We start from the raw sequence: 25,855 nt of genomic DNA, 5'->3' as shown, positions 1-25,855 counted from the left end.
AACCGAAGTAAAAATATTTTTTACGTACTAAAAACTAAACTGAAACTAAAAAATTATAAAACGTCAAAAACTAGTTACTTTCCACTCTGGAAAGGAACTGAAACTAAACTGAGTAAAAAATAAATACATTTCAAAAAGTCAAAATGAAAGAAAAATAAAAACTGATTAAGGATCCTGACTTTTGTCATTAAACTGTGTGAACCGGAAGGGCAGCTCCCCCTGCGTGATTAATTATACTCTTTATTTCACTCATCTTGATGAACTGAAGGTAAACACATGTAAACTCTCCCGGGATCTGCGCTGCGGTGGGAAACCCCTCCGCGGGGTTAAAGGTACGGCGACTTGCGTCAGCTGATGCGTCGCGTAAACGAGTGAGCAGAACGGAGCGGATGGGGGCGCTGGAGGAGGCTGGTCCTCTCTCGGAGCTCCTGCTTGCAACTCTGAGCGGCTTCCTGCTCTCTCTCCCGACAAACGGCTCATTCTCATCGCTGATCACGTGCTTCGCTCTCCGGATCGGCTGCAGGAAGTTGGACTTGCTGCGTTTTTTCCCTCCTCGCTCGTCTTGACAGCCTTGTTTTCTCCTCCCCCTTTCTCCTGTTTTCCCTCTGGCTTCCATCTCTCTCTTCAGCCGGCCGTGAGAGAGAGACAAGAGCCGACAAGGTGGCTCCGTGAAGCCGCAGGAGCTGGCGGTGATCACCCCCCCTCCTTCTCACCCCGGACACAGAGAGCAGGTCATGGAGGCTCTGGCGGAGGAGAAGGGGCTCTGGGCGTCGGACGACTCGCAGCCCCTGCCTACTTTGAGCCCGGCCGTGCCACCCTACGTCACTTTGGGCCTGACGGTGGTCTACACCGTCTTTTACTCTCTCCTCTTCATCTTCATCTACATCCAGCTCTGGCTGGTCCTGCGGTACCGACACAAGCGCTTCAGCTACCAGACCGTGTTCCTGTTTCTGTGCCTGCTGTGGTCGGCGCTGCGCACCGTGCTTTTCTCCTTCTACTTCAAGAACTTTGTCACGGCCAACACTCTGGGACCCTTTCCCTTCTGGCTGCTCTATTGCTTCCCCGTTTGCCTGCAGTTCTTCACGCTCTGCCTCATGAACCTGTACTTTGCGCAGGTGAGTTGCTCAGATGTTATTTTTCTTTTTCGTGTGCCAGCACAGTGTTTGATTAATGAGGGAAGTCTATGTCTGGGCTAAAAAAATTGTGTCACACCCCAGCTGGTTTATAAACCAGTTAGTCCAACATCCAACTTGCAGTGTGATAATGAACTAGCAAACAAACTAAATGTGGGGCAAAGAGTAGATTTGAGTGGGATAATGTGGAAATGCTGAGAGCTGCTTTAAAACACTGATGTATGTGATTGTTCTGTGTATTCTACTGTCATGGATGGGAGGACGGGGAGAAAGGTGGACCACCTGGTCACTCTAGGTATAGCCTCCAGCCAGTCAAGGCAGATCGCTGCCCCTCTGTGAGCCTGATTCTGTTGGAGGTTTCTTCCTGTTAAAAGGGAGTTCTTCATTCCCACTGTCACCAGGTGCTTGCTCACAGAAGGTCATCTGATTGTTGGGGTTGTCATAGTACTATTGTTGGGACTTTACCTTCCACTCTAAAGCACCTTGAGGAGACTGTTGTTGTGATTTGGTGCTATATAAATAAAATTCATTTGCATTGAACAAGTTGGCCAGTTTAAACACATTTTGATAATATGGTAAATGACCTGTATTTGTATAGCGCTTTACTAGTCCCTAAGGACCCCAAAGCGCTTTACACATCCAGTCATCCACCCATCACACACAGGTGATGGCAAGCTACATTGTAGCCTCAGCCACCCTGGGGCGCACTGACAGAGGCGAGGCTGCCGGACACTGGCGCCACCGGTCCCTCTGACCACCCCTTTCAATAGGTGAAATGTCTTGCCCAAGGACACAACGACCGAGACTGTCCAAGCTGGGCCTCGAACCGGCAACCTTCCGATTACAAGGCGAACTCCCAACTCTTGAGCCACAATTGCCCCCTATGGACCTAATATAGGTCCATAAACCTCATGTCATAATTTTCTTATGCCCACCCACTATGGCTGGATGGATGGCTCTATTTATTTTTTAATTTTTCAGGATTTTGAATTTTAGAGAGGCATTGTCAGGATACAGGCTTGACATGCCACTGTAACGGTGATTCATATAGGAAGTAAGTCGTCCACTGAATATTACCTGTTGCTCTCAGTGCAACAGACTCCCATTCACATCAGGTGCAAAAGTGGGATGCAGTGAATCATTCCTTCAACTGCTTACATAATCCAGATACAAAATAATAGCTCCTCTGGCCTCTGCCTGAAGCCTATTTTTAGCGTAAATCCTATTGCGCTTGATGTGAGTCACAGTTGCGAACGAGAAGCGAGGCTCAAAGCTTCTGAGGCCCTGCGCTGTGTGACCATTGCATATCCGAAGTTCAGCTCTAAATAGTTTTACAGCCTGGAGGTTCCTGTTTAATCAGAGTGTCTTGTGCGTTTCGGAGAGCAAGAACAGAGAAGTGAAAGCAGTCTGACACAAGGCCATTGCTCATTTGAATGAAACTGTTTGTTTCCTTTTCACAGGTTATTTTTAAGGCAAAGTCCAAATATGCACCGGAGCTTTTGAAGTACAGGTAAGACCAGCTGGTGGACTTAAATAAAATAAAGAGTCTTATTCTTTTTAATAGTAATTTTTGGGGTTAATAAATCTTTGCCTGTTTTTGTTTCCTCACCACCAGGCTGCCACTGTATCTCACCTTCCTGTTCATCAGCCTGGTGTTTTTAGTTGTCAATCTGGTGTGCGCCCTGCTGGTGAGGATGTCCTCTGCAGAAGCCCACACCATCGTGCTGGTGAGGGTCGCGATCAACGACACGCTCTTCGTCCTGTGCGCCATCTCGCTGGCCTTGTGTCTTTACAAGATCGCCAAGATGTCGCTGGCCAACATTTACCTGGAGTCCAAGGTGAGATGTCCTGCAACTCAAAGTCAGGCAGGATTGGTGCGGTGTAGACTTCCTGAACACTGCCACTTACGACTGATTTAACAGCCGGTGCGTCACTAGCATCAAAAGGTATTGTGCACCCTTGTATGAAGAGTCACTTCTGCACATAATTTGTGCTTGCCACGTAGAGATAGTTCCCTAGCAACTGGGCGTCGTTCTTGTGCGTGACAAATTGTGCTGCGGTGCATACGAAAGCTTAAGGTTCGATACGGTGTGGACATGCTTCTTGTGTCCCAATCACACCTTAATTAAAGATACAGAAATTTCTCCTGTGCATGAAGGAGGTCTGTTTTCCAAGTTTTGAGCATGCTGATGCAAAAAACCCAGCAGCACAGTTTCATGAAACTTAGTGGAGTGGTGAGGCGTGGAAAGGGGAAGCACATAATATTTTTAGTGACGATCTAGAGCACTTTCTTTAAGCCATTTCTTGACGTCTCACCAGTTTGTCTTATTTTCAGCCTAACATGAATTCACGAGTCATTCTATTTTGTTTTGTTTTTTTTAAACTGAAGGGGACATCAGTGTGCCAGGTGACGATTATAGGAGCCATCGTCATCCTTCTGTACGCATCCAGGGCCTGCTACAATCTGGTGGTGTTGGCACTCTCAAACAAGAGTATTAACTCCTTTGACTATGACTGGTACAACGTTTCAGACCAGGTGAATCACTGGGGGAGGGGGTCACGATGGTTCATGTTAAGTTTGAGTGCATTTGTCCGAAAATGTCATTTGGTTTCCTGTCTAACTGGATAAACTGGATAAGAGGAATGATTGCTCTCTATAGTAAATCGATACCTCACAAAGAGACTGTAGGAAGTGTGGAAACAAGGGGAAGCAGCTATGCTAGCTCAGACCGGCCCATCTAAAGCTTACTTTTTTGTTTCTTTGCTCTGCTGCAAATATGTAACAAAAAGTGGGTTTTAGTGCAAGTTCTAGAGAAATCAGTCTGTTTTCCAGCTCCTTTAAATATTTTATCTCTTATCTCTTAAAAGCCAATTAGCTGTGTTTTGACTGTTCAGACTAGCTGGTCAGAATTTAGCAAGACTTGCATGTGTCCCCTTTTTGCTCTCATGTTATTCTAAAATGCATGCGTCAATTTTTTTTCTTTCAGGCAGACCTACAGTCGACTCTGGGCGACACGGGCTACATCGTCTTCGGAGTGATCTTGTTCGTGTGGGAGCTGCTCCCCACATCTCTTGTCGTTTTCTTCTTCAGAGTTCGACAGCCTAAACTGGACAGGGTGAGCCAGCAGTTACCTTAAACCAGTCAGGAACCCTCCTTGAGATCACAGGTTTATAAGGAGGACAGTTACCTTTGAGTGTTTGCGCTGATGCCTTCTGTTTGTCTTGTACCGCAGAGCGGCACTGGGCTTCCTGGTCACATCTTCTCCTCTAGGGCCTATTTCTTTGACAACCCGCGGCGTTACGACAGTGACGATGACCTAGCGTGGAGCATAATGCCCCAAAACATCCAAGCCAGGTAAGCGTGCCACAACCTGTTCCCTGGAAACTGCTGCACAGGAAAAAAATGTTCATGAGATGCTTCAAGTGTTTTGATTTTTGACTTTCTAGTCTCGCCGCCGACAGTTATGAGTGGGGGAGCCAAAGCGGCGGCATCGGCGCCTACATCGGCGATGACAGTTGCAACTTCACTCCTCCAGAGGAGCTCAGCCACTACTGACAGAAGGCCATGATGACTTCCTCGGACCTGTGGCTTTGTTTTTGTTTTTTTAAATTGTAAAGTTTTGCACACTGACTGACCGACCAAGGCACACTGGGATCAAAGTGCCCTTCAGACTACAAACATCCAATTTTCTATTTTGTCTAAAGAACTAATAGACTTTTGTTGCCAGTATGTATACAGACCCAGTAAAGGGATGTGATTTTGCACACACTTTGTACAAAGCCTGATCTGCTTGTAAAGGTTTATATTGAATATTACTTAATATATATCCTGATCTCTGTAATATGTCCTGTATTTCTGTTTTATGTAACATCTATGAACAAGTTTCATTTTTTCCATACAGATTTGTTTCTATAGAGAAGATATTCATTTAGTTCATATTAAAAAAACAAAAAAGAAAAATAATGTACAAATGAAGTTTAGTTTTAATATCACACCAGAATAGTTTCTATGTGGATCACGTACAGCTTTGGCAGCTACAGATTCTCATCTTTTTGTACAAAAAATGTGCAGAGACTGTGTGGAGACTTCTGTAGCACCTGGAGTCATCTATGACATTAACACATGAGGAGTATGTCTTTTCCTTTTAGGAATCTAGTAATTCTCAGTACATAAATGTCAGTGCCTTGAGCTAGATAAGCACAAGAAACTAACGGTAAAGATACTTAACTTCAACAGTCTTGCTAGAAAGCAGAAAGAGATGGCTTTCCTCTCCAGCTTCTATTAATGAAACACTCAAAGGAGAACTCACAAGGGTTTGTGGTCACTTAGGAACAGAAAATCAAAAAAACAAGATTAGGTACTGATGACTAAACTCTCTTTAGGGAGTGATCCATTTTCTTTGAACACCTGACAACGAGGACTTGTCCTCTCTGCTATTGGAAGCGTGGAGGGTCATCTTCAAAGATCTGAAGCCTTCTCCAAAGACTAAAGAGTGAATAGAAACTGTGTCTGGCAGGTGATTTAAAAGAACCTCAACATTGTGTCAAATTGTCCTACAGTAAATGAGATTTCAGCGCAGCATCTGCAGATGACTAGAAAAAACTGGATAGCTGAGATAACCACATTGATGAAAACCAAATAGAGCTTGCTAGAAGAATAACCTCATTTCCCCCATGACAAGATGATGGCGCAGATGTTAGTTTGTGGTTGCTTCACTGCCTCTGAAATTTGGCAGCGTGCAGTTGTGGGTTTCACAATGGAAAAAAAGCCAGTTACTACTATTCAAATCTAATCTATCTGTACTTAATGCGATGGAGCATTTTAATTTCTGTCCTTTTAAACTGCAACTCCAATATCACAAATTTTAGCTGTGTCACCTTTACTCATGGCAAATCTTCAAACCCTACATAACACAAATAGGTTTAGGTGAACCCATGACGACTGTTACATAATGATCATGCTCCGTGACTAATAACAGCTTCTGCAGCCCTGACACATTTTCCCATTGAGCTGTGATGAAAAGGAGAGCACTTCTGAGCACAGACACGTCAGCTCTTCTCTAGAACGTAACTGCGTAAAATAACTAAAAACCAAAAAGAGCACAAAGACAGCATATCAATTGTTGAAACTGAGAAATTTTTATTTTTATTTCCAAAAATAGATGCTCATTTCAATTTGAAGCCAGCAACGCATCTACGGACAAAAAACTTCCAAACAAACAAACAAACAAAAAAAGATGCAGTACAGCAAGTTTCCTGCAGGGAGCAGCACAGATCTTTGTACTGTATATGGTGCAACCAGGACTGCACATAAAAACAGAGTCCTTTTCAAGGATACTGTCTAAGCATGTGTCTTGCAAACTTGATGTTGAGTCCGATAATTCATGTTAAGCCTGAATAATGTGAGGAAAAACTGCATAAGACTGTTTGACATCGGAAGATGACGATTTGCAATAAAACCAAATCTGAAAAGTGCTTTTAGCAACACAGTTCATGCCTTTTAAAAAAAAAGTTTTTTTTTTGGGGGGGGGGGGGGGGCTTGCACCTTGCTTAGAGAGTTCAAATACTGCTTAGTCCAGACATACTGGATTAAAACAAATTAGACACGCTTTAAAAATATTTGCTCATGCAGCGTGTGGAAGGTTGGTATGCGTAAATAAACTGACTCAGAAATCACGTTTCAGGTAGCCTTAAGATGCATTTCTGCGCATATTCACATTGCAACGCTGAAAATACAAATGATCAGTCAGCGCGAGTTCATGTATCCTCCATTAGCATCTACTGCGCTGCAGAAGAACTTAAACTAAGACGTTCTGACGGGAATCTGAATTTTAGATCATTTCTGAAATGACTGCAAACATAAGCACATACAGTAGCTTATTATAACAGCTGATTCATTGTGAAAAGCATAACACATGACAAATTTGCAGAACACTGTACCTTTAAAAAATAAACAGCAAAAAAAAGAAAAAAAAAGATGAAGACTTGCTCTGAGCTTAATACCTGTTCAAAGCAAATGGCTGAAAATGTCAGTTGTAACATAAGCTTCCTTCACCAGAGGTGAAAGAAAATAGAGCAAAAACAACATACTATCCCTTTCAGTACAATGTTATGACATTCAAGTTCCGCTGGGTCGCAGAGGTTGGCTGAAAATGAACAGAAATCACCAGATTTTTGTCTGTTTTTTCTCTCTCCATAAGCACAGATCTTCCACCCACTCATACTAAAGTCTGCTGTATGGCAGTTAAAACACACACTCGCACGCTCACTATAGGCCACATTCTTAGGACAGAGCACTTAATGGCTGTTTGCAGGGGAACTGTGCATCCCACTAGCTGGGATCTGACGATTTGTTGAGATCAACTTTTACTCCTTTATCCCCCGCACCTGCACGCAAGGGAAACAAACACACAAGAGATGACGTAAGACATCACAAAGGGGTTGATACCCAGAAGCAAAGACTGTGCAGTTGATACGCTAAATCCTACCTGTTAAGTACTTTTCTTTAGCTCTGGCTCGCTCGTCTGCGTCAAAATACCACACAGTGATGGCATACCTGTGAAGATGGAACGGGAGCAGTGAGCCTCCCGTAAAAGAGAACGAGACTGTCTGAGCATGTGCAGCGGACACACTTAGACACTGACCTTGTGGCGTAAGCGGGCTGAACCTCGTGAGGGTTCCGTCTGTCCGACCAGAACAAAAGCAGACGGTCAAATTTTGGCTCTATGTCGGCAAACTGGGCCTTTCCCTCTGGGAAGATTCGAAGAAGGCCTCCATGTTCCTGGAAGAGCAGAACACGAATAAACAACCCCATTATGTATACAAATCAGGACAAAGCAATAGCAGGAAGGTAAAGCGAGACCGTAGGAAGCAAACATATGTGAAGCTTCTGCAGTGATCACATCTCTGGACTTAATCTTCATCGCTGACAGGTAACTATTCAGAGACAGGAGGCACCCACAATAAACACATGTACTACTCATAAAACAGACACTTAAAAGCTTCTTAAGTTATCAACGTGGAACGATAGTGTCGAAGGAAAAGGGCTGTCCAACTCCAAGGGCAAGGAGGAAAGCTCAGGATAGGAAGCAGCAGCGGGGGACGGCTTTCCTGTGGAGGGATAGGAAGAATAACCCACAGGAAAACTGCTGTGGCTGGATAAAGGAGCTGGGGAGTGAAAAAGCAGATTGCTGCAAGCGTGCCGCTTAAACTCTCACACAGCTGATATGATAGCCCTCTCTTCACACGCAAACTGGCACAGTATAAAGGCTCACACCCTAATGTAATGCTATTCCCATGTACAGTGAATGAGGGGGAATGCCAATGGTGTGACCAAACTAAATAAAGCACAATAGCGACAAAGAAGATGAGAGAAATGGTTTTCCCCTGCAATTTGAGTCAACGAGCTCAGGGACCACTCATTTTAACAGCAGTTTAACTCCATGTATGTGATTTTAATTTAATTCTATCTATACAGCGCCAAACCACAGCAACAGTTGCTTCAACGCACTTTATATTCTAAGGTAAAGACCCTACAATAATGGAGAGAAAACCACAACAATCCGTCAACGTCCATGACACCCTAATTGGCGAAAGTGGGAAGGAAAATCTCCAGTTTAACAGGAAGTACTTTCAGAACCAGGCTCAGGGAGGGGCAGCCACCTGGCCTGACCATTATTATGCAGGCCTGCAGATGAGGTTGTATGGATTAACCCAACCAGGATTACCCTTTGCCTAAAGGGCACGACCTCCTGACCCACATGGAGCTGAACTGAACATGCTGAATGCAGCAAATGCTAGCATGGCTATAGACTCTTAGGCTATCCTCAAATACAGAATCAGGGTTGGAGTCCATCCTGTAGTTCAGCCAGTCAGTAAAGTCATGTAAGTAGAAAAAAAGCCCAAGACATGATTGGAATTAATATTCAATAGTTAGCTGTGCTCTGGATCACCAGTGCAACTCTTTATTATTGATTACAGCTAATTACATCAACAGATTGCCACAAACTATTGTCCTTATGCTCAATAGTTCAGATCTGGCGTTTGGAATTATTTTGGTTTTCATGTGACATATGACCCTGAAGGTAAGCGCGTCATGGACTAAAGTAAAACAGTATGTTGGATGTGCCACGCAATGCTCAATTACATGGGTGGGAACTAGTATGTTAACGCAGTTAGCTCATTAATGTGTTGGCCGTCTAGCCCCACGCACGGAGATTTGCCGTGTTGTGGCGTTAACGTCATTTCAACGAGATTAACGTTGACAGCACTAGTGGGAACACAACGAATATGACTACACGGTTACACCGACATCATCCTAGTGCAAAGACAAGTGGAAGCAGACAAAAACAACAAGCATGCATGCTACAAACTTTACCCGAGTCATTTAGACAGCCGTTAGCACATGATTCTCCTTATGGGGACCTGATATGTTTAATATTGTGGCGAGCTCAGACAAGGTGGAGACGGAGGTGTCGTTTGGTCTTGCTTCCCGTGAGCTAGCCAAGGAGCACAGCCGTTTATTGACATCTGCAGAAAAACACTGCCGCTAGCTAACTGCTCAGCGCGACAACCGCACAGCAACAACAACAACGCACAGAGCGCCTTCTGACCCCGGAAGGACACACCGTCGCAGCGAGAGGGCGTCACCCGTCACTATGGCAACATAAACAAAACATAACTGTACAAACAGAACCCCGAACAGCCCTGACCCGCTACATAGTCCCCACCTAAGGGGTCAGTCGTCCCCGACGACCCCATTACCCCACACAAAGTCCTGCAAATGTCCGGGTGCCTTCTTTTGGCGCACCGGTCGGTCACGACCGGCGGGGGAAAGTCACTCGGGTCAGAACATGGAGTGCCACCATCATCCCACTTCTGACACCAATGTGGCGAGCTCAGACAACGAGGAGACGGAGGTGTCGTTTGGTCTTGCTTCCCGTGAGCTAGCCAGGGAGCACAGCCGTTTATTGACATCTGCAGAAGAACACTGCCGCTAGATAACTGCTCAGCGCGGCAACCGCACAGCAACAACAACAACACACGGGGCGCCCTCTGACCCCGGAAGGACACACCGTCGCAGCGAGAGGGCGTCACCCGTCACTATGGCAACATAAACAAAATATAACTGTACAAACAGAACCCCGAACAGCCCTGACCCGCTACAATCCGGTTGTTCAGTGATGACGCGACGAATCCTACTTCCGGGTCTAAAGTAGTCTGCGTTTAATATGGCTTTTGTGTTGTTAACATGTTTAATGTTATGTATTTTCTTCTATTTGATCTCAAAAAGCTCCTAAAACAGTCAGTGATCCCTGTTGACCTCCCTCGGCTTTTATTACCACTAATCGTTTATTTAAGCTCAGTTTTTAAAACCGTAGGATGTAACTACAGCCCAGCCCATGCAGCAGTATATGAATGACTAACCTGGTATTATGGATGGATTATCTCAGTTGTTCTCCTGGCTGAAGTTTGGTCCTTTTACAGCATCCTGCCATGCGATTACATTTGTTCCTGACCACCGAGAACACTCACGTTAACTTTTATCGAGTGGAAAAAAAGTTAGCTTGTTTATAGGGCTTTGGAGCGTGATGTCACGGGGGTGGGCGTGGAAAGGATTTTGGCCCGATCCGCCATTTTGGGGGTCTAGCGCAAGTGAAAAGGGAGCACACACAACAGCCACGGTTCGTATTTGCTGTGTGGTCGGCTGCAATGTTCGATCGCACGACCGGCAAGAGAATAAGGTTGAAAATGGTTTATCTTTTCATTCTTTCCCAACCCGGAAGCAGCTCGTGTATCGATGTTAGCAAACGAAGGCGTCCAGCCTGGATAGCAGCTGTGAGACGAGCTGACGTGCAGTTCTCTTCCATCTCCAAATATCTGTTGGTGCTCCAGACATTTTCATTCTGGTAAGTTCTAAATATGTTCATATCACTCTTTATAGCCTATTAGTTTCATTTTCGATGCGCTCTGAGGTCATAGCAAATTAGAACAAACATCCTACTGAGTGATTTTGCAGAACTACCTTCTATTTATAGAGTTGCTAATTATTTGGCATTATTGCAGCAAACCAGCCTATGAAATGGATGAAACATCGTGACTGAGTTCCAGCGCTACACAAGGGACCTGCTTCAAACATACCACCATGCCAATCAAATTACTTCTTCCATGTGAGGGTGAAGAGGTGACCCTCCTGGATAAGATGGTGAAGGTTTGCTGCGTTTAGTGAACAGTGTGGTAGTAAAACCAGGGAAAAATGAAACCTGCTCCTGTTAAATATTCTTAAGTCTTGTGCTGTTATTTTTTCAAAAGATACAGTAAATAAAGTAACGTTAGTAGTGGGTGATATCATGTAAACACTCATGATTTGGTGTAAACATTTTGTCATTTGTAAACTGTAAATGATATGGATTTTACACTGTTACTGATGTGATGCTCTATAAAGTGGTTTTAATAAAAAAAAAAAGGCAAAATTATTTTGTTTCTTTATTCAACTTTTGAACAGTGGGACTCAGTCAGTACATATTCAGTAAATGCAAATTATTTACACAGCAGTGCACTACAGGCATAAATCTAGACCCCTAGATAAAACATTATGGGTCACAACCCACAGCTTTACTGTGTTCCAGCAAAGTATCCAATAGCAGTGACAACTCCTCCACAGTAGCAGGTGGGATTTCTTTTTTGAGGACGGCTCCTTTTACCTGTCACTACAGATGGTCTGTTTATGTTTTGATCAAGAGCCTTTTTTTGGGCAGCTGAAGAGGAGAAGTCTATCTTATGGCCAACCTCTGGCTGTATCTTGGTCACATTACCCAGCAAAACCCAGTATGCAGGTTCATCTGTAACAGTCCTTGTGCCACGGATCAACACTGTTTCGTCTACTTTAGACAGAAGAGCAGCGACGTGGGTGCAGGTCTCTGCGACTCCGGCCTTACAGCTGCAGTGGGCGACTTCAACCTTCCCTGTGATGCTCACAGTGACCCATGGCTGCGATGCTGGTTCATTCAGTCTTTGAGAGAGCAGCACCTGAAACACACACAGACAAAGTTCATTTAAAGACAAGAACTATGAGCCAAGGCCGACGTAAATGTGTTTTATCTACTTTATCATAAATGTAACAAAGTGTTTAGAAAGTTAGCACATACATGTAATTATGCATTTCTTTATGTGTCCATCTATAGAACGCTGCAGGTTATAGTGTAAATCTGTCTGTTCTCTGTCAGAAACCTGCCTGCAGAAAATGAACCTAAAGCATGTAATGCAAGGATGTCATCACTTTAGAGATGGAGAAAGCATAAAGTGACAATTATGAATCACTTAATATGATAAGGAGATTCTGCAGGTCATTAATCAATGTATAAAATTAAAATAAAATGTATTTTTAGTGACACAGGATACAAATATGGAAGCAAGATGTGTAATTAGGATTATTTATAATAAACATTAATAAATCATTGCAATTTCTTTAACCATAAAGAATAACAATCCTTCAGGACAATGTCACATCAATGCACTGAACTCACTATGTTATCCCTCTAACAGCCTCCACATGTTCTCACTGTAATTTCCCCTCATGAATGAATTTATGCTGCACTAATGTGAATGTTTGCAGGGAAATCAAACGCATTTCACACGCAGTACTCGAGCTGACTTACCTTTGTTTGAATGACGACTTTTACGCGCTGATTCCACAGATAAGGTATGAAATATGTCAGGCTACGTCAATAGCGGTTGGTCTTCAGGGTTTCTACTCCACGGCCGTATTTCATACGGGTCCACATTTCCAATGCACGCTATTTTCTGCAAGTACCGCCGCTTCGCCTCTGGACGCAATCGGTCTCTATACAGTCCATTCTCGTTTGAGCTGCTTTTAAGCATCTTGTAATCGTTGTTCCAACACAGTGTGTTTGATTTGATTCGTAGACCCCGAAAATGGTGCCGCGCTCCCACAATGCATTGCGGCGTGACGTCAACTCCAAAGCCCTATATTATGCTAGCATAGCTGTGTCGCTAGCGGTCACGTAGCACATCATTATATACCAGCTAGCCCAACTTCAGTAACCCTACAAACTTCACTGCTGTTTAGTTTTCTGTCTTCATTTATGCTGGAAGTGATAACAGAGCTGTACGTTTGAATTTGTTTCCAAAACCCCGCAGTCAGGACATGCTATATTGTATTTAGATAGAAGCTAGCGAGCTAACTCCCTGCTAACTTCTAACGCCGTTAAATGTCATAAATTCCGTTTTCATGGATGCCTGGATGTTAAACTCAATTGTTACACCTGGTAGAGCAGAACGCTGATCATTTTACTAAAGATGAAAGACTTTAGACAGTTTTTCAACTCTCAGTAATGCCACAGTGATCGTTTGATATATGGACTTGCAGCGGAGTTTAGACCCAGACACGGCTAGTGACGTCAGACTGAACAACCGGATATGCTGCTGAGAATATAGCCCAGAAGAAGCGTATAGTATAGCTTTTATTTTGGAAAGAGTCATTTCTCTGTAATAAACTCTCTTTTCCAAAGATGAGTGATTCCTCAATCAGATACAGGGCTCGCAAAATCGCTAGCCCGACGTCCCGGGGCTAGCGATCTTTCCAGTCGGGCTATTGTAGGAAGGAAAAATATATGTCAATGCTTTTGCATTCTTTCGGAAATGTAGCTGGGTAATTATGTCATTGGCATCGATGAGCCACTGTCAATGTGACATATTGAAATCGCGTTTGAATTTGCGCTTGTTTTTTGCTTTCACTTTGCAATCGCGCGAACTGTGTATAGAGAGCGACAGTACTGATTGGTGAGTGATGATAATTTGTGCACCAATTCCTCTGACATCGTCTTATCAATCGTTAGCTTACTATGCAAACATGACAAGTGAAATCTCCCGCAGCAAGCTTAAACATATGAGAGGTTGATCGCGCAGGGAATCGCTGACCGTTATGTGTATGTGTCAGGGTGAAGATTATGGGTGAAAGTTATGACAAATCAGACTATAAGGCAAAAAGAAAGTGCAGCTTTATGGTTTCATGGACAAAAGAATTTCTGTGGCTGCAATATGACGAGCTATATAACCAGGGCTGCACATAAGTGGTCCGCAGGTGCGCATCCGCTGTCAAAAAACAAAACAAAACAAAAAACGGGCACAAGATAAGAAGTTGCAACGCGTGTTTGCATACATAAGATTTTCTGGAGGAGGACAGACATTTGTTTAGAACTCTTAAAGATGTCGAAGAAGCTCCTTTAAGCAATTACTGTGATGTTCCTCCACCTCCAAACAAATGTCAGAAGGAGTCCGAACCACAAAAGAAGCACGTATTCTCGGAAAAGTGGTTGCAGGAGGTGAGCTGGCTTCAAACAAATGATGAACGCACAGAGATGTGGTGCGGAATGTGCCGTGAAAATCCCACTCTAGCGCACAAAAACAGTGCTTTTTATATGGACGCAAACGCGCGTTGCAACTTCTTATCTGGTGCGCGTCTTTTATTTTGACAGCGAATGCCGACATGCGGACCACTTATGTGCACCCGTGTAAATAACATGATGTTCTGCCAGGTGTGTTGTTGGTTTTCTCTCGATTTCTGAGTCGACAAGCGCCTTTGTTACTGGGACCAGTCATTTTAAGAAAGGCCCCCATTAGAACCCATGAGAAATGCAAGAAACGCATTATTGCTCAGTCTGCAATATCTTTCCCAGAACAAACACCAATTGCAAATAACATACTAAAAATAAACCTGAAAAATCTGTTTAGAACAGCGTACTATGTTGCAAAGAGTGAACTACCACTGGCAAAATGTAGCAGTCTTTGCAAACTTCAAAAAGCAAATGGCCAGATCTTGGTTCCACTTGTCTCTTACCCGTGACTTCAGCGGAAATTTCAAATTCAGGATCTGACACAGATGGATTCATGTCCTACACAGTTCTTACAAGTTCATAGAAATTTCTGTTCAATTAGAACCAAGTATTTGAGTTGATGATTGCAATTTTTATACAATGTTGTAATTTGTTTTTCAACAATTTTTTGATTAATGTTTTGTTTCCTTTACAATATTAAACTTTAATGTATAATATTGTAAAGGAAACAAAACAGGAAACAAAACATCAATCAAAAAATTGCTCTCTTTTTTATTCGGGCTACTTAAATTTATTTTGGGCAACCAAAAACTGAAGAGTCCCTGCCCAAAGGGCTACCAGGGATTTTGAAATTTTGAGAGCCCTGAGATATATTTATTTTTTTAATTACTTTTGTTTCAGCAACATTAAATTTAAAAACTGTACTTTTGAGTTAAAATATATATTTATAATTTTAATAAATGACAAATTAAAAAAGGTATGAACATTTTTTTGTATCGAAAAAATATCGAACCGTGACACCAAAGTATCGAACCATATATAACGCCATGGCCAAGTGGCCGGCATAGTGTACAGGAACATCTGTGCGGAGTATAACCTGGAAGTCCCGAGGTCAAAATGGGAGATGCCCTCAAGGGTGGTGGAGAATGACCGAGCTAAGATCCTGTGGGACTTCCAGATACAGACGGACAAAATGGTGGTGGCTAACCAACCGGACATAGTGGTGGTAGACAAACAGAAGAAGACGGCCGTAGTGATCGATGTAGCGGTTCCGAATGACAGCAATATCAGGAAGAAGGAACACGAGAAGCTGGAGAAATACCAAGGGCTCAGAGAAGAGCTCGAGAGGATGTGGAGGGTGAAGGTAACGGTGGTCCCCGTGGTAATCGGAGCACTAGGTGCGGTGACTCCCAAGCTAGGCGAGTGGCTCCAGCAGATCCCGGGAACAACATCGGAGATCTCTGTCCAGAAGAGTGCAGTCCTGGGAACAGCTAAGATACTGCGCAGGACCCTCAAGCTCCCAGGCCTCTGGTAGAGGACCCGAGCTTGAAGGATAAACCGCCCGCAGGGGCGTGCTGGGTGGTACTTTTGTTTCAGCAACATTAAATTTAAAAACTGTACTTTTGAGTTAAAATATATATTTATAATTTTAATAAATGACAAATTAAAAAACCATGAACATTTTTTTGTATCGAAAAAATATCGAACCATAACACTAAAGTATCGAACCGAACCGTGAATTTTGTGTATTGTTGCAACCCTAATAAATATATTATAAATACACACACACACACACACACACACACACACACACGCAGCTTGAGTCACACACTGGGGTGGACTGTACAGATTGCTTTAACAGACGGCTGAGCTTTAAATTATTTCAAAGTCAGCGATCACATTACCAGAATTTTCTCAGTATTAATAGTCTGTTAACTTTCTTCATAAAAGGAAGCGTCCCATCAATGACAGAGTTATGAAATTACTAATACTGAGATTGCTGATGAGACACTTTTTTTTTTTTTGAGTAGGTGCTGGAAACTGTGGTAGGGACGTGATGTTTTTACACCCTGTCCAAGTTAAACAAATAAAATCTCACCAAACCTGACAGCACCTTGCACTGATACCAGTATGAATGTTTATCATTTAAAATAACATTTACTGTAAATCAGGGCTCATAACTTTAGCTTTAGTATTGGTGATGGTGGCGGTGATTACTGCAACATGCTCACAGGAATGATAGGAGTGGCGACTACAAGCGTGGGTGTTAACGCACGCAGGACCGGTCCTCGCCACTCACCCACTGTAGGCTGGAGGAAGATAAAATCCCCTGGAACCCTGAGTAAAATAATTATACTAGAAAAAGCATGTATGGACACTTCATACTTCTTACTAATTTACAGCATATTAACTTTTAAAAAAATAGCAGCTAGTCGTGCAAAATATAAATACTTCATACAGCTGCGATACAGCTGCATGGGAGGTGGGAGTTTTACTAATGTGGAAGAATTTCACCCAAAGTATCACAACATTGAAAAATATGCCTTTAGTAATGGCAGAATTGCATATTGCTCATTGCTGACTGGAAAAAAACCCAGCACTGTAGCCAGACTGACACCACCAATGATCACATGACTCTTCATATCTTTAAAAATAAAATGGTGACCATTTTGAACATCACATCTTTCTCACAGCTGTATCATTAAAGTCTGTCTAGGTCAGGATTTATCACAGAAACGGCAAATGCCACCAACAATCTTGTCACAATCTCAGACTACTGTACTCATCTCTATACTTGTCCTACTAGATAAACTGACACAGCACAGGTTTTTAACATGATAATTCAAGTTCCCCATGTTTTTATGTCTGAGATGATTCTTTCCTGTATGTAGCCATGGAGTTCCACAGGGTTCTGTGTTAGGGATAGATACTTTCTACCTTAAACGTGCTTCCTTAGGGAATGTTACAAAGAAACAGTGCATAAATCTCTATTTCCATGCAGATGAGACTCAAACACACAACCAGAACACACACATCAGTTGGTTAAACTACAAAAACATCTGAAGGCACAACGAATTCGATGACCTGTAATTTTCTTTTTCTAAAGCCAACTAAGTATATTGGCCAAAAACCTCAGGGAAACACAGTCTTAACATGTGTATTCGGTGATGTTACCTTGGCCTTTATTGCTACTACGAGAAATCTCGGGAGTCATTTTTGACAAGAATATATTCTTTGTCTCATACGTAACAGTCTCGACGACTGTGCAGCATTGTCAACAAAACGGAACATCCTGTCACAAGACAGTGAAAAAAAACTGTTGGTGCATTGTTACTTCCTAATTGAACTTTTATATTTTCATGTTTTTAGGATGTCTGCATGCCTCTCTCTCTGAAAAGCCTTTAATTCACCTTCCCATAAAAAAAACAAAAACAAAAACACAGTACTGAGAGCAACCAGAACAAAAAGAACACATTTTCTCATAAAAGCTTCCCTTCATAAGCTCCCTTTAAATCGAGAAACGGTATTAAAACTCTTCTCAGTGCATACAAAGCTGCATCGCATTTTTAAGGCCTGGCATTTTCACATTATTCCAATAGAGTACACAATTGTCAGAGTGCAGACTTGTGGTTCAGAGAGTTTCCAAAAATAAAACTGGAGGCAGAACCTTTGGCCATCACGTTCCTCTACTGTGGAACCAGCCCAGCTCGTCTATATTTTAAAGATTAGGCCCCTTTACTTTCCATTTTAACAAATCTTACAACACATGAATTTAACCTTATTATTGTTCGTAAGGCTCCTTGTTTCTCAGTGATCATATTTTGTCGTTTTGCTTTCCTCTCAACTCACCTTGGCAGACACTAAAATGCTGAGGTTTCTGAAAGGCAGCTTTTCCTTTCCCTACAGTCGCAAAGTACTTTAGCTTGATGTTTAAAGTGACTCCAAAAGGAGGGAAAAATATATGGGTTGTAGGTTAAACCTTTAAGCATACTTTGCACTTCGTATATGCAGTAAAGCGGCTGAGTCATTTCCTTTCTCTTACATTTGCTTGCCTGTGTGGTAAATGAGTGTATAATATTAAATCAACATTTTATTTACTGCATTGCAGATAGATGGACATCTACATGTTAAAGTCTCAAAGTGATTTTATACAGAAGGCGTGGCGGCTGAAGAGACATAAATTTGGGGGGTAAATAACTGGAACAACTGAACCTGAACATTCCAAAGCCATGTCACTCTCTCATAGTGAGGCCCCGGTATCCAGGCAACCACATTCTATAAGCCTACTAATAGCCAATCAGAGGCCAGATTGTAATTATTCACATGTCCAACAGGAATCTAGCACATGGCTTGCTGTAACAACTAAAGCATGCGCATAAAAAAAAGCAGTACAACCTACCTCATGACTGATATACGCATTAACAGGAAAAGATTTACTATATAGATAAGAAAACAGGCAATTCTGCGGAGGAAGTGCTCAGAGAACAGATAATACAATGTAAATGGTGCAAGTCAGATTCAGGAGACTGCTGCTTTGAATAAGGTGTAGTGACATCTGATAAACTAAAAAAAAAGAAGTACCTACTGTTATCACAAATCAAAGTAAATCATCCTGACCATCACAGAAACTGCATTAATGCAGATGAACAACAGCAACATGCTAAAACAACCAGGAATCCCTTTGAGGGTCTGAGGGTTGTATGTGGAGACCTGTGATGAATAAGGCAGCAGCTGAAAGCAGTACATAAGTGACCAGCAAAAGGGTCGATCACAGTATCAGTATTTGCAATTAAATGTAAAAGTACTGTTAACTCGGCTGTGTATTTTGTCTCCTCTCACATTCCACTCACCTCACTGCTCGCTCAGTGATAGATGTTTAGAAAGAAATCACAGCGAGAACACAGACTCATGCATGACCTGCCGCAAACTCGCATCTCAAAGCAGCACAGAGTTTCCTGTAATTATGTCATTTTCATATACAGGTCTGGAGGTCAACTATGTAAGGAAGTGTGGACGTCAGCCTCTTGTTTACTCATGTGACTTGTAATGCTAGCAGATATAGCCGCACATCCGGTATACCAGTCCTAATTTCATGCATAATATGATCTTTTCAAATATCGCTATATCGGTGAAGAGACAACGCTCAACACGGTTTTCCCCAGAGATTATACATAATATATTATATGCATTTTAGAGCATATTGGGAGGGGAACTGTATGATCTCTGCACCCTCTTTATAACAAAAAAACAAAAAAAAACAAAACTATATTAGATTGACAAATAATAATTCACGATTATTTTATTAACAGGTGTTTTATATGACAATGGATTAACAATTAACACCACAATCATTTAAAAAGTAAGCCAAACTGTGGCAATACAGTGAACTGAATCTTTTACTATATGTACAAATTGGACACAGCTTCCAGTTCTGAACAAGTACAGCCAATGACAAGTGCCTTGCACAAAGACTTTCAGTTGTAGGAAAATGATTGCTTTGCTCTTCGACCTCAATAAACACTTTGTGAATGACTTTGAGGTCAGTCGCTAGTTTCAGGTCACAGTGACAGTAAGATGCAGTTCAATTAGTAACTTATGTTCCTCACTACAGTCAGAATGGAAGATAAAGCAGGGAATGCAGTGTCCCTTGATTTCACTGTCAGACCTGCCATTTATTCCTGACTGTTTGAAAAAGTAGTGAAAATGCTGTTTGAGGCTTCAACCCAGGACTTCACTATGCAACAGGTTATGGTATGGTGGATAGGACCATCTTTTATATACAGTCTATGTTGAAAACTGCCTCTAGAGCCCTTTTCAAATGTATATTTTTTTTAAAGATAGCCCAAGAGTAGATTTTTTTATTTTATTTAATCATTTAAAGAAAAAACCCTCTATGTTTATTTAGTTTTTATTATGACAGTAAAACGCTTTTTATTCTGCACAATCCTGACAGATAAACAACTTACTGTGAAAATATATAAAAGGCCTGCTTCTGTAAAAAGACTAAAAAACACTGCGATACAAATACAGGTCATACTGCCCCAGCACTGGTGTCATGTCACCGTCTCCTCAAAGAAACATGAAAGTGATCCACTTTACAGTTGCTGCCTTCTGTTATGGAAACTTGGAACCTGTCTAGAAGGTATGCTCCCCAACTGCTTATCTAAGGACAAATACGTCAAACTCTTGAAGCACATTGCAGTTAAATGCATATTGCCAAGAGGATCTACTTACACTTGCATGCACAACTTTAGGCTTTACTGAAACGTCTGGAAGGAAAAATGATCCAGTTAAATGAATAAAAAATGCCTTGTGATGGCAAAGGTCATAGAAGAACAGCTAGACTGGGTTGAACTGACAGAACGAGTAACTCAAATAACCACCCATTACATCACACATCTGTTACATCACACTGAACACGCAACACGTCAGCCTTAAAGCAGATGAGCTCCAGCAGCAGATTCAAAGAGGGGGTGTAATGGTGTGGGAGGCAGTTTCATGTCACACCCTTTTGTCCCCTTTAATACCAGCTGAGCTTCATTTAAATGTCATGACCTACCTGAATATTTTTTGACCATGCCCTTCACTCTGTGACCAGTGTACCCATCTCCTGATGTTGATGTCATATTGAGCTGGGCCATATCATACTATTCACGGTAATACCGGTATAATGGGCAACGATAAGAAAACGAAATATCACGATAGAATATGGGTAAAACGCACATGCGCAGTGCCTTTGTTTTCATATGCACATGGCGGAAAAAGCATGGCGACGACGCAGAATGAGAAGGACGAAAGCGGATCGTTGAATGAAACGGATGAACCAGAATTGGTTTGTAAAAATGCTGCAACTTCAGTGATGTGGAACTGGTTTAGCTTTCGTCCGTCAGACACACACCAAAGCACTATTTTTGGTAGAGCATGCTAGAGGGCCGTCGTTATTACCATGTTTTTTGGAAAATACGGCACACTTAAAACCAATCCTTTGATTTTTCTGAAAATCGACAGTACCCCTTATAATCCCGTGGGCCTTATGTATGAATTCTGGTTGTGTTTACTGACCTTTATGTGGTACACGGCGTTAGCAAATCAGTCAAATGTTTTAGTACGACTTTGCTAAGCTACGAACCCGCACCGCTTGATGGATTGTCGGAGTATTACGGCTATTGTAGGCAGGAGCCTCGCGGAGTGATACGTACTGCGCTTCAACATAATATTATTATTATTATTATTGTGTGTGTATAACCTCTTTTTAAGTTTTGTGGATATTATACATGGTTATGCTGAGGATATGTTGGCCAATTTCCACTGGAAATGCCTTTTGGTTAAATTGTCAGCAAGGAATTTGCATTTGCACTGTTAAATTTTTATATAACTTTAATGCACATAAAAAACAGCTGCTTGTTTAAGTGAAAATACATTGATGGTTTTTTGTTTGCACTAATAAAGTTGTGGAGTTGAAAATAATTTGTCTAGTGTCAATTATATCGTCAGTTATATCGTTATCACAAATTTTCAAATGTATATCATGATAAATATTTTTGGTCATATCGCCCTGCTCTAATGTCATATATATTATATAATCTCAGACTGGTTTCTTGTAAGTAACACTGAATTCCCTGTCCCCAAATGGCCTCTACAGTCAGCAACTGAACAGAGCAGCTTTGATATGTGGTGGATGAGGAGGATCAAACCATGAAAGAGCTCTCCGCAAATCTGCAGTAAGTACATGACGTTATCTTGTTGATATGCACAAAAATCTCAAGACAACATTTCTAAGACCTTCAATGAAATAGGCAATTGTAAAGGTGAAAGGCAGTTCAACTTACTAGCAGGACATCTAAAAATAAAGTTAGGATAATACTGAATTCCTGTGGATATATTTTAAGTACTGTATGACACAAAGTTCAATTAATTTGACCACTATATGAAAATTCCTGTAATAAAACAACAACAACAAAGAAACGTGGAAGGTAGTATGGGGTGTTTTTCCTTCTCTGCATTTTAATGGGAAATATGAAAAAGGGAGAGTGGCCACACAGCATTTACCTACACGTAACCACTATCATGAACTCTGTACGGGTGTGGTGTATGGAATAAAGCAGGGTGGAGGGTGACAACAGTGCCACACACACACACACACACACACACACCACAACTGCACTGACTGGTCAAATGCTTGTGGCAGGAAGTCAGAAGTTATGAAGACCTGACACACAAACACATGACAGATGACTTTGTTTTGATGATTATTTTACAAATAATTTCAAATAGAGCCCGACCAATACAGGAGTCATTGAAATTAAAACAAAAAATATAATGTAAAATAACTCAAAACGATGGGGTTGCTTTCTTAAAATCAACCTTCCAGTATTGCTCAAACTCGTTAAAGATCTGCGGCAGACCAATAACGGCCGGGTATCGGTAGGGCTCTAATTTCAAATCACTCTTGAATCAAATGGTGATAACAAGAAGGTTCTCCACACATCACTACCATACCTTGGCATTCCAATCTCTATTAAGGTAATATATGCATGTGACACACCGTCCATCGCCGTTAGGGTTATCCACATGGCGCACATATCCTGTCCCGTTTCCGGGGTAACATGCCACCATTGCCTGAAGAGAGGAACATGAAAAAAAACCCCTGATTAGTAAAAACAGATATGCAGTGACAACAGCAGAAATGTAGGCATTCAGTCTCTACAGCTCATGTGTCAAACAAAAGCTGTACTGCAAGGACAAGAAAGAAGGGAGGAACGGGAGCAAAGGAGCTTGAACTGCATTTGCTGGCTCGTGATGTGGAAGTAGCAGAAAGCCTCGCCGCAGTCTGACTGTAGCACTGCCTCACCTGCACCAGGACTGACACAAGGCACAAGCTGCCTAAAACACAGCTGCCTCGTTATAAACTTTAAACTGGCAAGGAAAATAAACCGGAGATATCATGCTGCAACTTCCCCTCGTCTCTTCCTGCTCTACTAAGACTTGCATGATCTGCTTGGGTGTTGGCAGTGAACCTCCACGAGCTCTTGTAAACTTCTCGGTGTAAACATCGAGGGAGCACGCCCGCTCCTTCGAATGCCCTTCAGGAATAAGACGCACACAAGCGGTGATTTGCACACCACCCCGAGGACTGTGATACAGAAAAATGTGTTTTCTTTAACAGTAGAGATTTCTCAGACATCTCAGAGCTTTTGCACTGGAAATTACAGCTGACACTTGAACACCAAACAGCGTGTGTTTTCTTTTCAGATGAGTGGTGAACGTGCACACAGGGTGGAATAAGCCCTCATGCTAAGCAGTGTCTAAGCAGCGATATGACAGACAAAGGCAAGTTCATCCACATTCTTTCAAGAACTTGCATCAACATAAACCATAGCAACATTATTATAAACACTCAGGTAGACTAAACTTCTTCCTCGGGGTTTCTACCCTGTAAAATATTATAGAGCATCTATGCTAGCACATTTAGAAGTTAAAGCTACCCTTTCAACAAAGAAAAGACTGAAGGTGCTGGGATTCAAAATGAACATCCGGGAGTTGAACAGGTACATTTACTTCTGTACATGCACAAATTTCATGATTATTTCACTGCACCACAGAAAAATTGTAAATCTTTGCGTGCAAAGCCTTTTAACGCCATAGTGAGAGCATTAAAATAAAATGACATCAGACCCACGTCGGCATCTTCTTACTCTACATGTCTGATCACAGTTACTTGCGTCAGTCCACATTGTGTTCACATGTTTTGTGTGATGCAGGTTACCGCTGGAATGCACATTATCAGGGCCTTTAAAGCTGAAAAACAACAAAAAATCTGACATAAAGATGGGGGAGGTAGCTCTGGCTGCATGGATTTTATCTTTTTTTTTTTTTAAATATAAATGGGGTGGGTTTAACAAGAACAGGTGCTGGGTTGGGGGATGGGGGGGGGGGTACGAACTGACAAAGCGCTTCCTGTAAGTAAGTCGCAATCCAGTATGTTTTCTTTCTTTGTGTGAGTCTGTGTGTGGCAGAGAAAGAAGTAGAGGGGCACAGACAGAGAAAGCATAGGGGTGGGGCTGGAGAAGAAGACAAGAGTGAACTGAGTGAACTTTGACTCTTGGCCTCCCTCCAGAGGCTGCAGTATTTTAATGGTTGTGCTACGTGCAGATCGTGAGGAGGGCTGGCTGATCCTCGGCAATGTCACCCCTCCCACCCTCAACTGCTGGGCTTGCGCTGCAAGGCTGGAGATGGGTAAACAGCGGCTGCTAGGAGATGTGTGTGTGTGTGTGTGTATGTGTGTGTGTGTAGGGGAAGCGTGTGTGTGTTTGTGCGTCTGCTGAGCCGAGGTGCAAGAGCCTAGGCGCTCTGCAAAACTCCCGACGCGGCATTTTAGCTTACAATTCCCTCAAATAGACAGCTGTAGAAACGTTCTAATGCTTCATCAGATCCAGGAAAGCTTGACATCAGCACATGCTATATAACAAATGCAAGAGCGGTTTGTGATTATTCTTGTTACAAAAAAAACATGACATGCATAACAGCTAAACCTATATGGATTGCTGGTCTATACAAAAACAAAAATCCTAAGAGAATAAGATGTTTTAGCTAAAACATTTACAAAAATGCAAAATCCAGACAGCCTCGGCGTGTTAGAATCTGTATTAAAATAATAACAACTATATAAATAATAATAATAATAATAATAATAATAATAATAATAATAGTTGGGAAGGGAAAAAAAAATCATATTTCCCACAATAAAAAACATGTCCTACTAAACTCAGGTAACCCATAATTCCATTCCCTTTGTCTAACAGAGTTACTGCTGATATAGTGGGGACAGGAGTAAATGTTTTCAAATGAAAGCTATTTTTAACACACTTGTTTCCTCACTCTCTTCACCCCTAACCTCTATACCTATTTGAGCTTCCCTTCCTTTAGCCACTTATTCTTCCGCATTCCTCCGCGGCCCTCATTAGGAGGCTGACCTTACTCTTGGTGTTGTTTGTTTACATTCCATAGGCATGGCTTCTGAAGCCGATGGGCATTCACAGGCAGAGAGCGAGAGGAGGTCACAGAAGAAAGCTCAGAGGCTGTCGCTGAGGCCACAGGAAAGGAAGGCTTCATTTCACAGATGGATATTAAAAGAGCATGAAAATAATTGACATTACAAACACGCACAACCTGCAACTAGTACCAAACCATGCACTTCCTTGATTGAAAAAACCAAAACAAAAAACAGCAGTCAATTAAATAAATGGGTCTTTGATAATGGCCGAGAACATAACAAATAAAGCCTGGTACTCAAACACTGCTGCTGCAGCACATGCTTTCAAATGTTGCATAATAAAAGCTAATAATTGAAGGGTTACTTATCTGGTA

At 42.1% G+C, this 25,855-nt stretch overlaps 2 protein-coding genes across 4 annotated transcripts in view; one reads left to right on the top strand and one right to left on the bottom strand.

Annotated features, from left to right (window-relative positions):
* The first annotated feature begins 378 nt into the window (after positions 1–378).
* gpr137ba (G protein-coupled receptor 137Ba) lies at positions 379–5,032 on the top strand. Its single transcript, XM_082556595.1, has 7 exons — positions 379–1,115; positions 2,594–2,643; positions 2,749–2,971; positions 3,523–3,669; positions 4,121–4,249; positions 4,367–4,488; positions 4,581–5,032. Exons 1-7 carry the CDS (start codon positions 735–737, stop codon positions 4,687–4,689), a joined length of 1,161 nt encoding a protein of 386 aa, XP_082412721.1. The 5' UTR covers positions 379–734; the 3' UTR covers positions 4,690–5,032.
* A 1,599-nt stretch (positions 5,033–6,631) lies between these two features.
* Positions 6,632–25,855, bottom strand: part of egln1a (egl-9 family hypoxia-inducible factor 1a) — a 34,727-nt gene continuing 15,503 nt past the window's right edge. The window contains exons 2-5 of one of the 3 annotated variants that reach the window (XM_082556593.1): positions 22,988–23,107; positions 7,778–7,914; positions 7,622–7,689; positions 6,632–7,520 (exon numbers count right to left, since the gene is read on the bottom strand). In XM_082556593.1, coding sequence (XP_082412719.1) covers positions 7,465–7,520; positions 7,622–7,689; positions 7,778–7,914; positions 22,988–23,107 — 381 coding nt within the window. In that variant the 3' untranslated portion in view covers positions 6,632–7,464. Of the gene's footprint in view, positions 7,521–7,621; positions 7,690–7,777; positions 7,915–11,605; positions 12,162–22,987; positions 23,108–25,855 lie in introns of those variants that run through there. The other 2 variants (XM_082556594.1, XM_082556592.1) reach the window with 2 other exon arrangements.

This window comes from Aulonocara stuartgranti, assembly GCF_965226115.1.
Source record: "Aulonocara stuartgranti genome assembly, chromosome: 13".
Classification (NCBI taxonomy): Eukaryota; Metazoa; Chordata; class Actinopteri; order Cichliformes; family Cichlidae; genus Aulonocara; species Aulonocara stuartgranti.
Note: the sequence above shows the minus strand (reverse complement) of the source record. Positions and strands in the feature narration are given on the sequence as shown.

Coding starts and splice junctions, on each gene's coding strand:
- gpr137ba (XM_082556595.1), top strand. CDS start 735: ATGGAGGCTCTGGCGGAGGAGAAGGGGCTCTGGGCGTCGGACGACTCG. Junction 1,116..2,593: donor TGAACCTGTACTTTGCGCAG/GTGAGTTGCTCA, acceptor TCCTTTTCACAG/GTTATTTTTAAGGCAAAGTC. Junction 2,644..2,748: donor CCGGAGCTTTTGAAGTACAG/GTAAGACCAGCT, acceptor CCTCACCACCAG/GCTGCCACTGTATCTCACCT.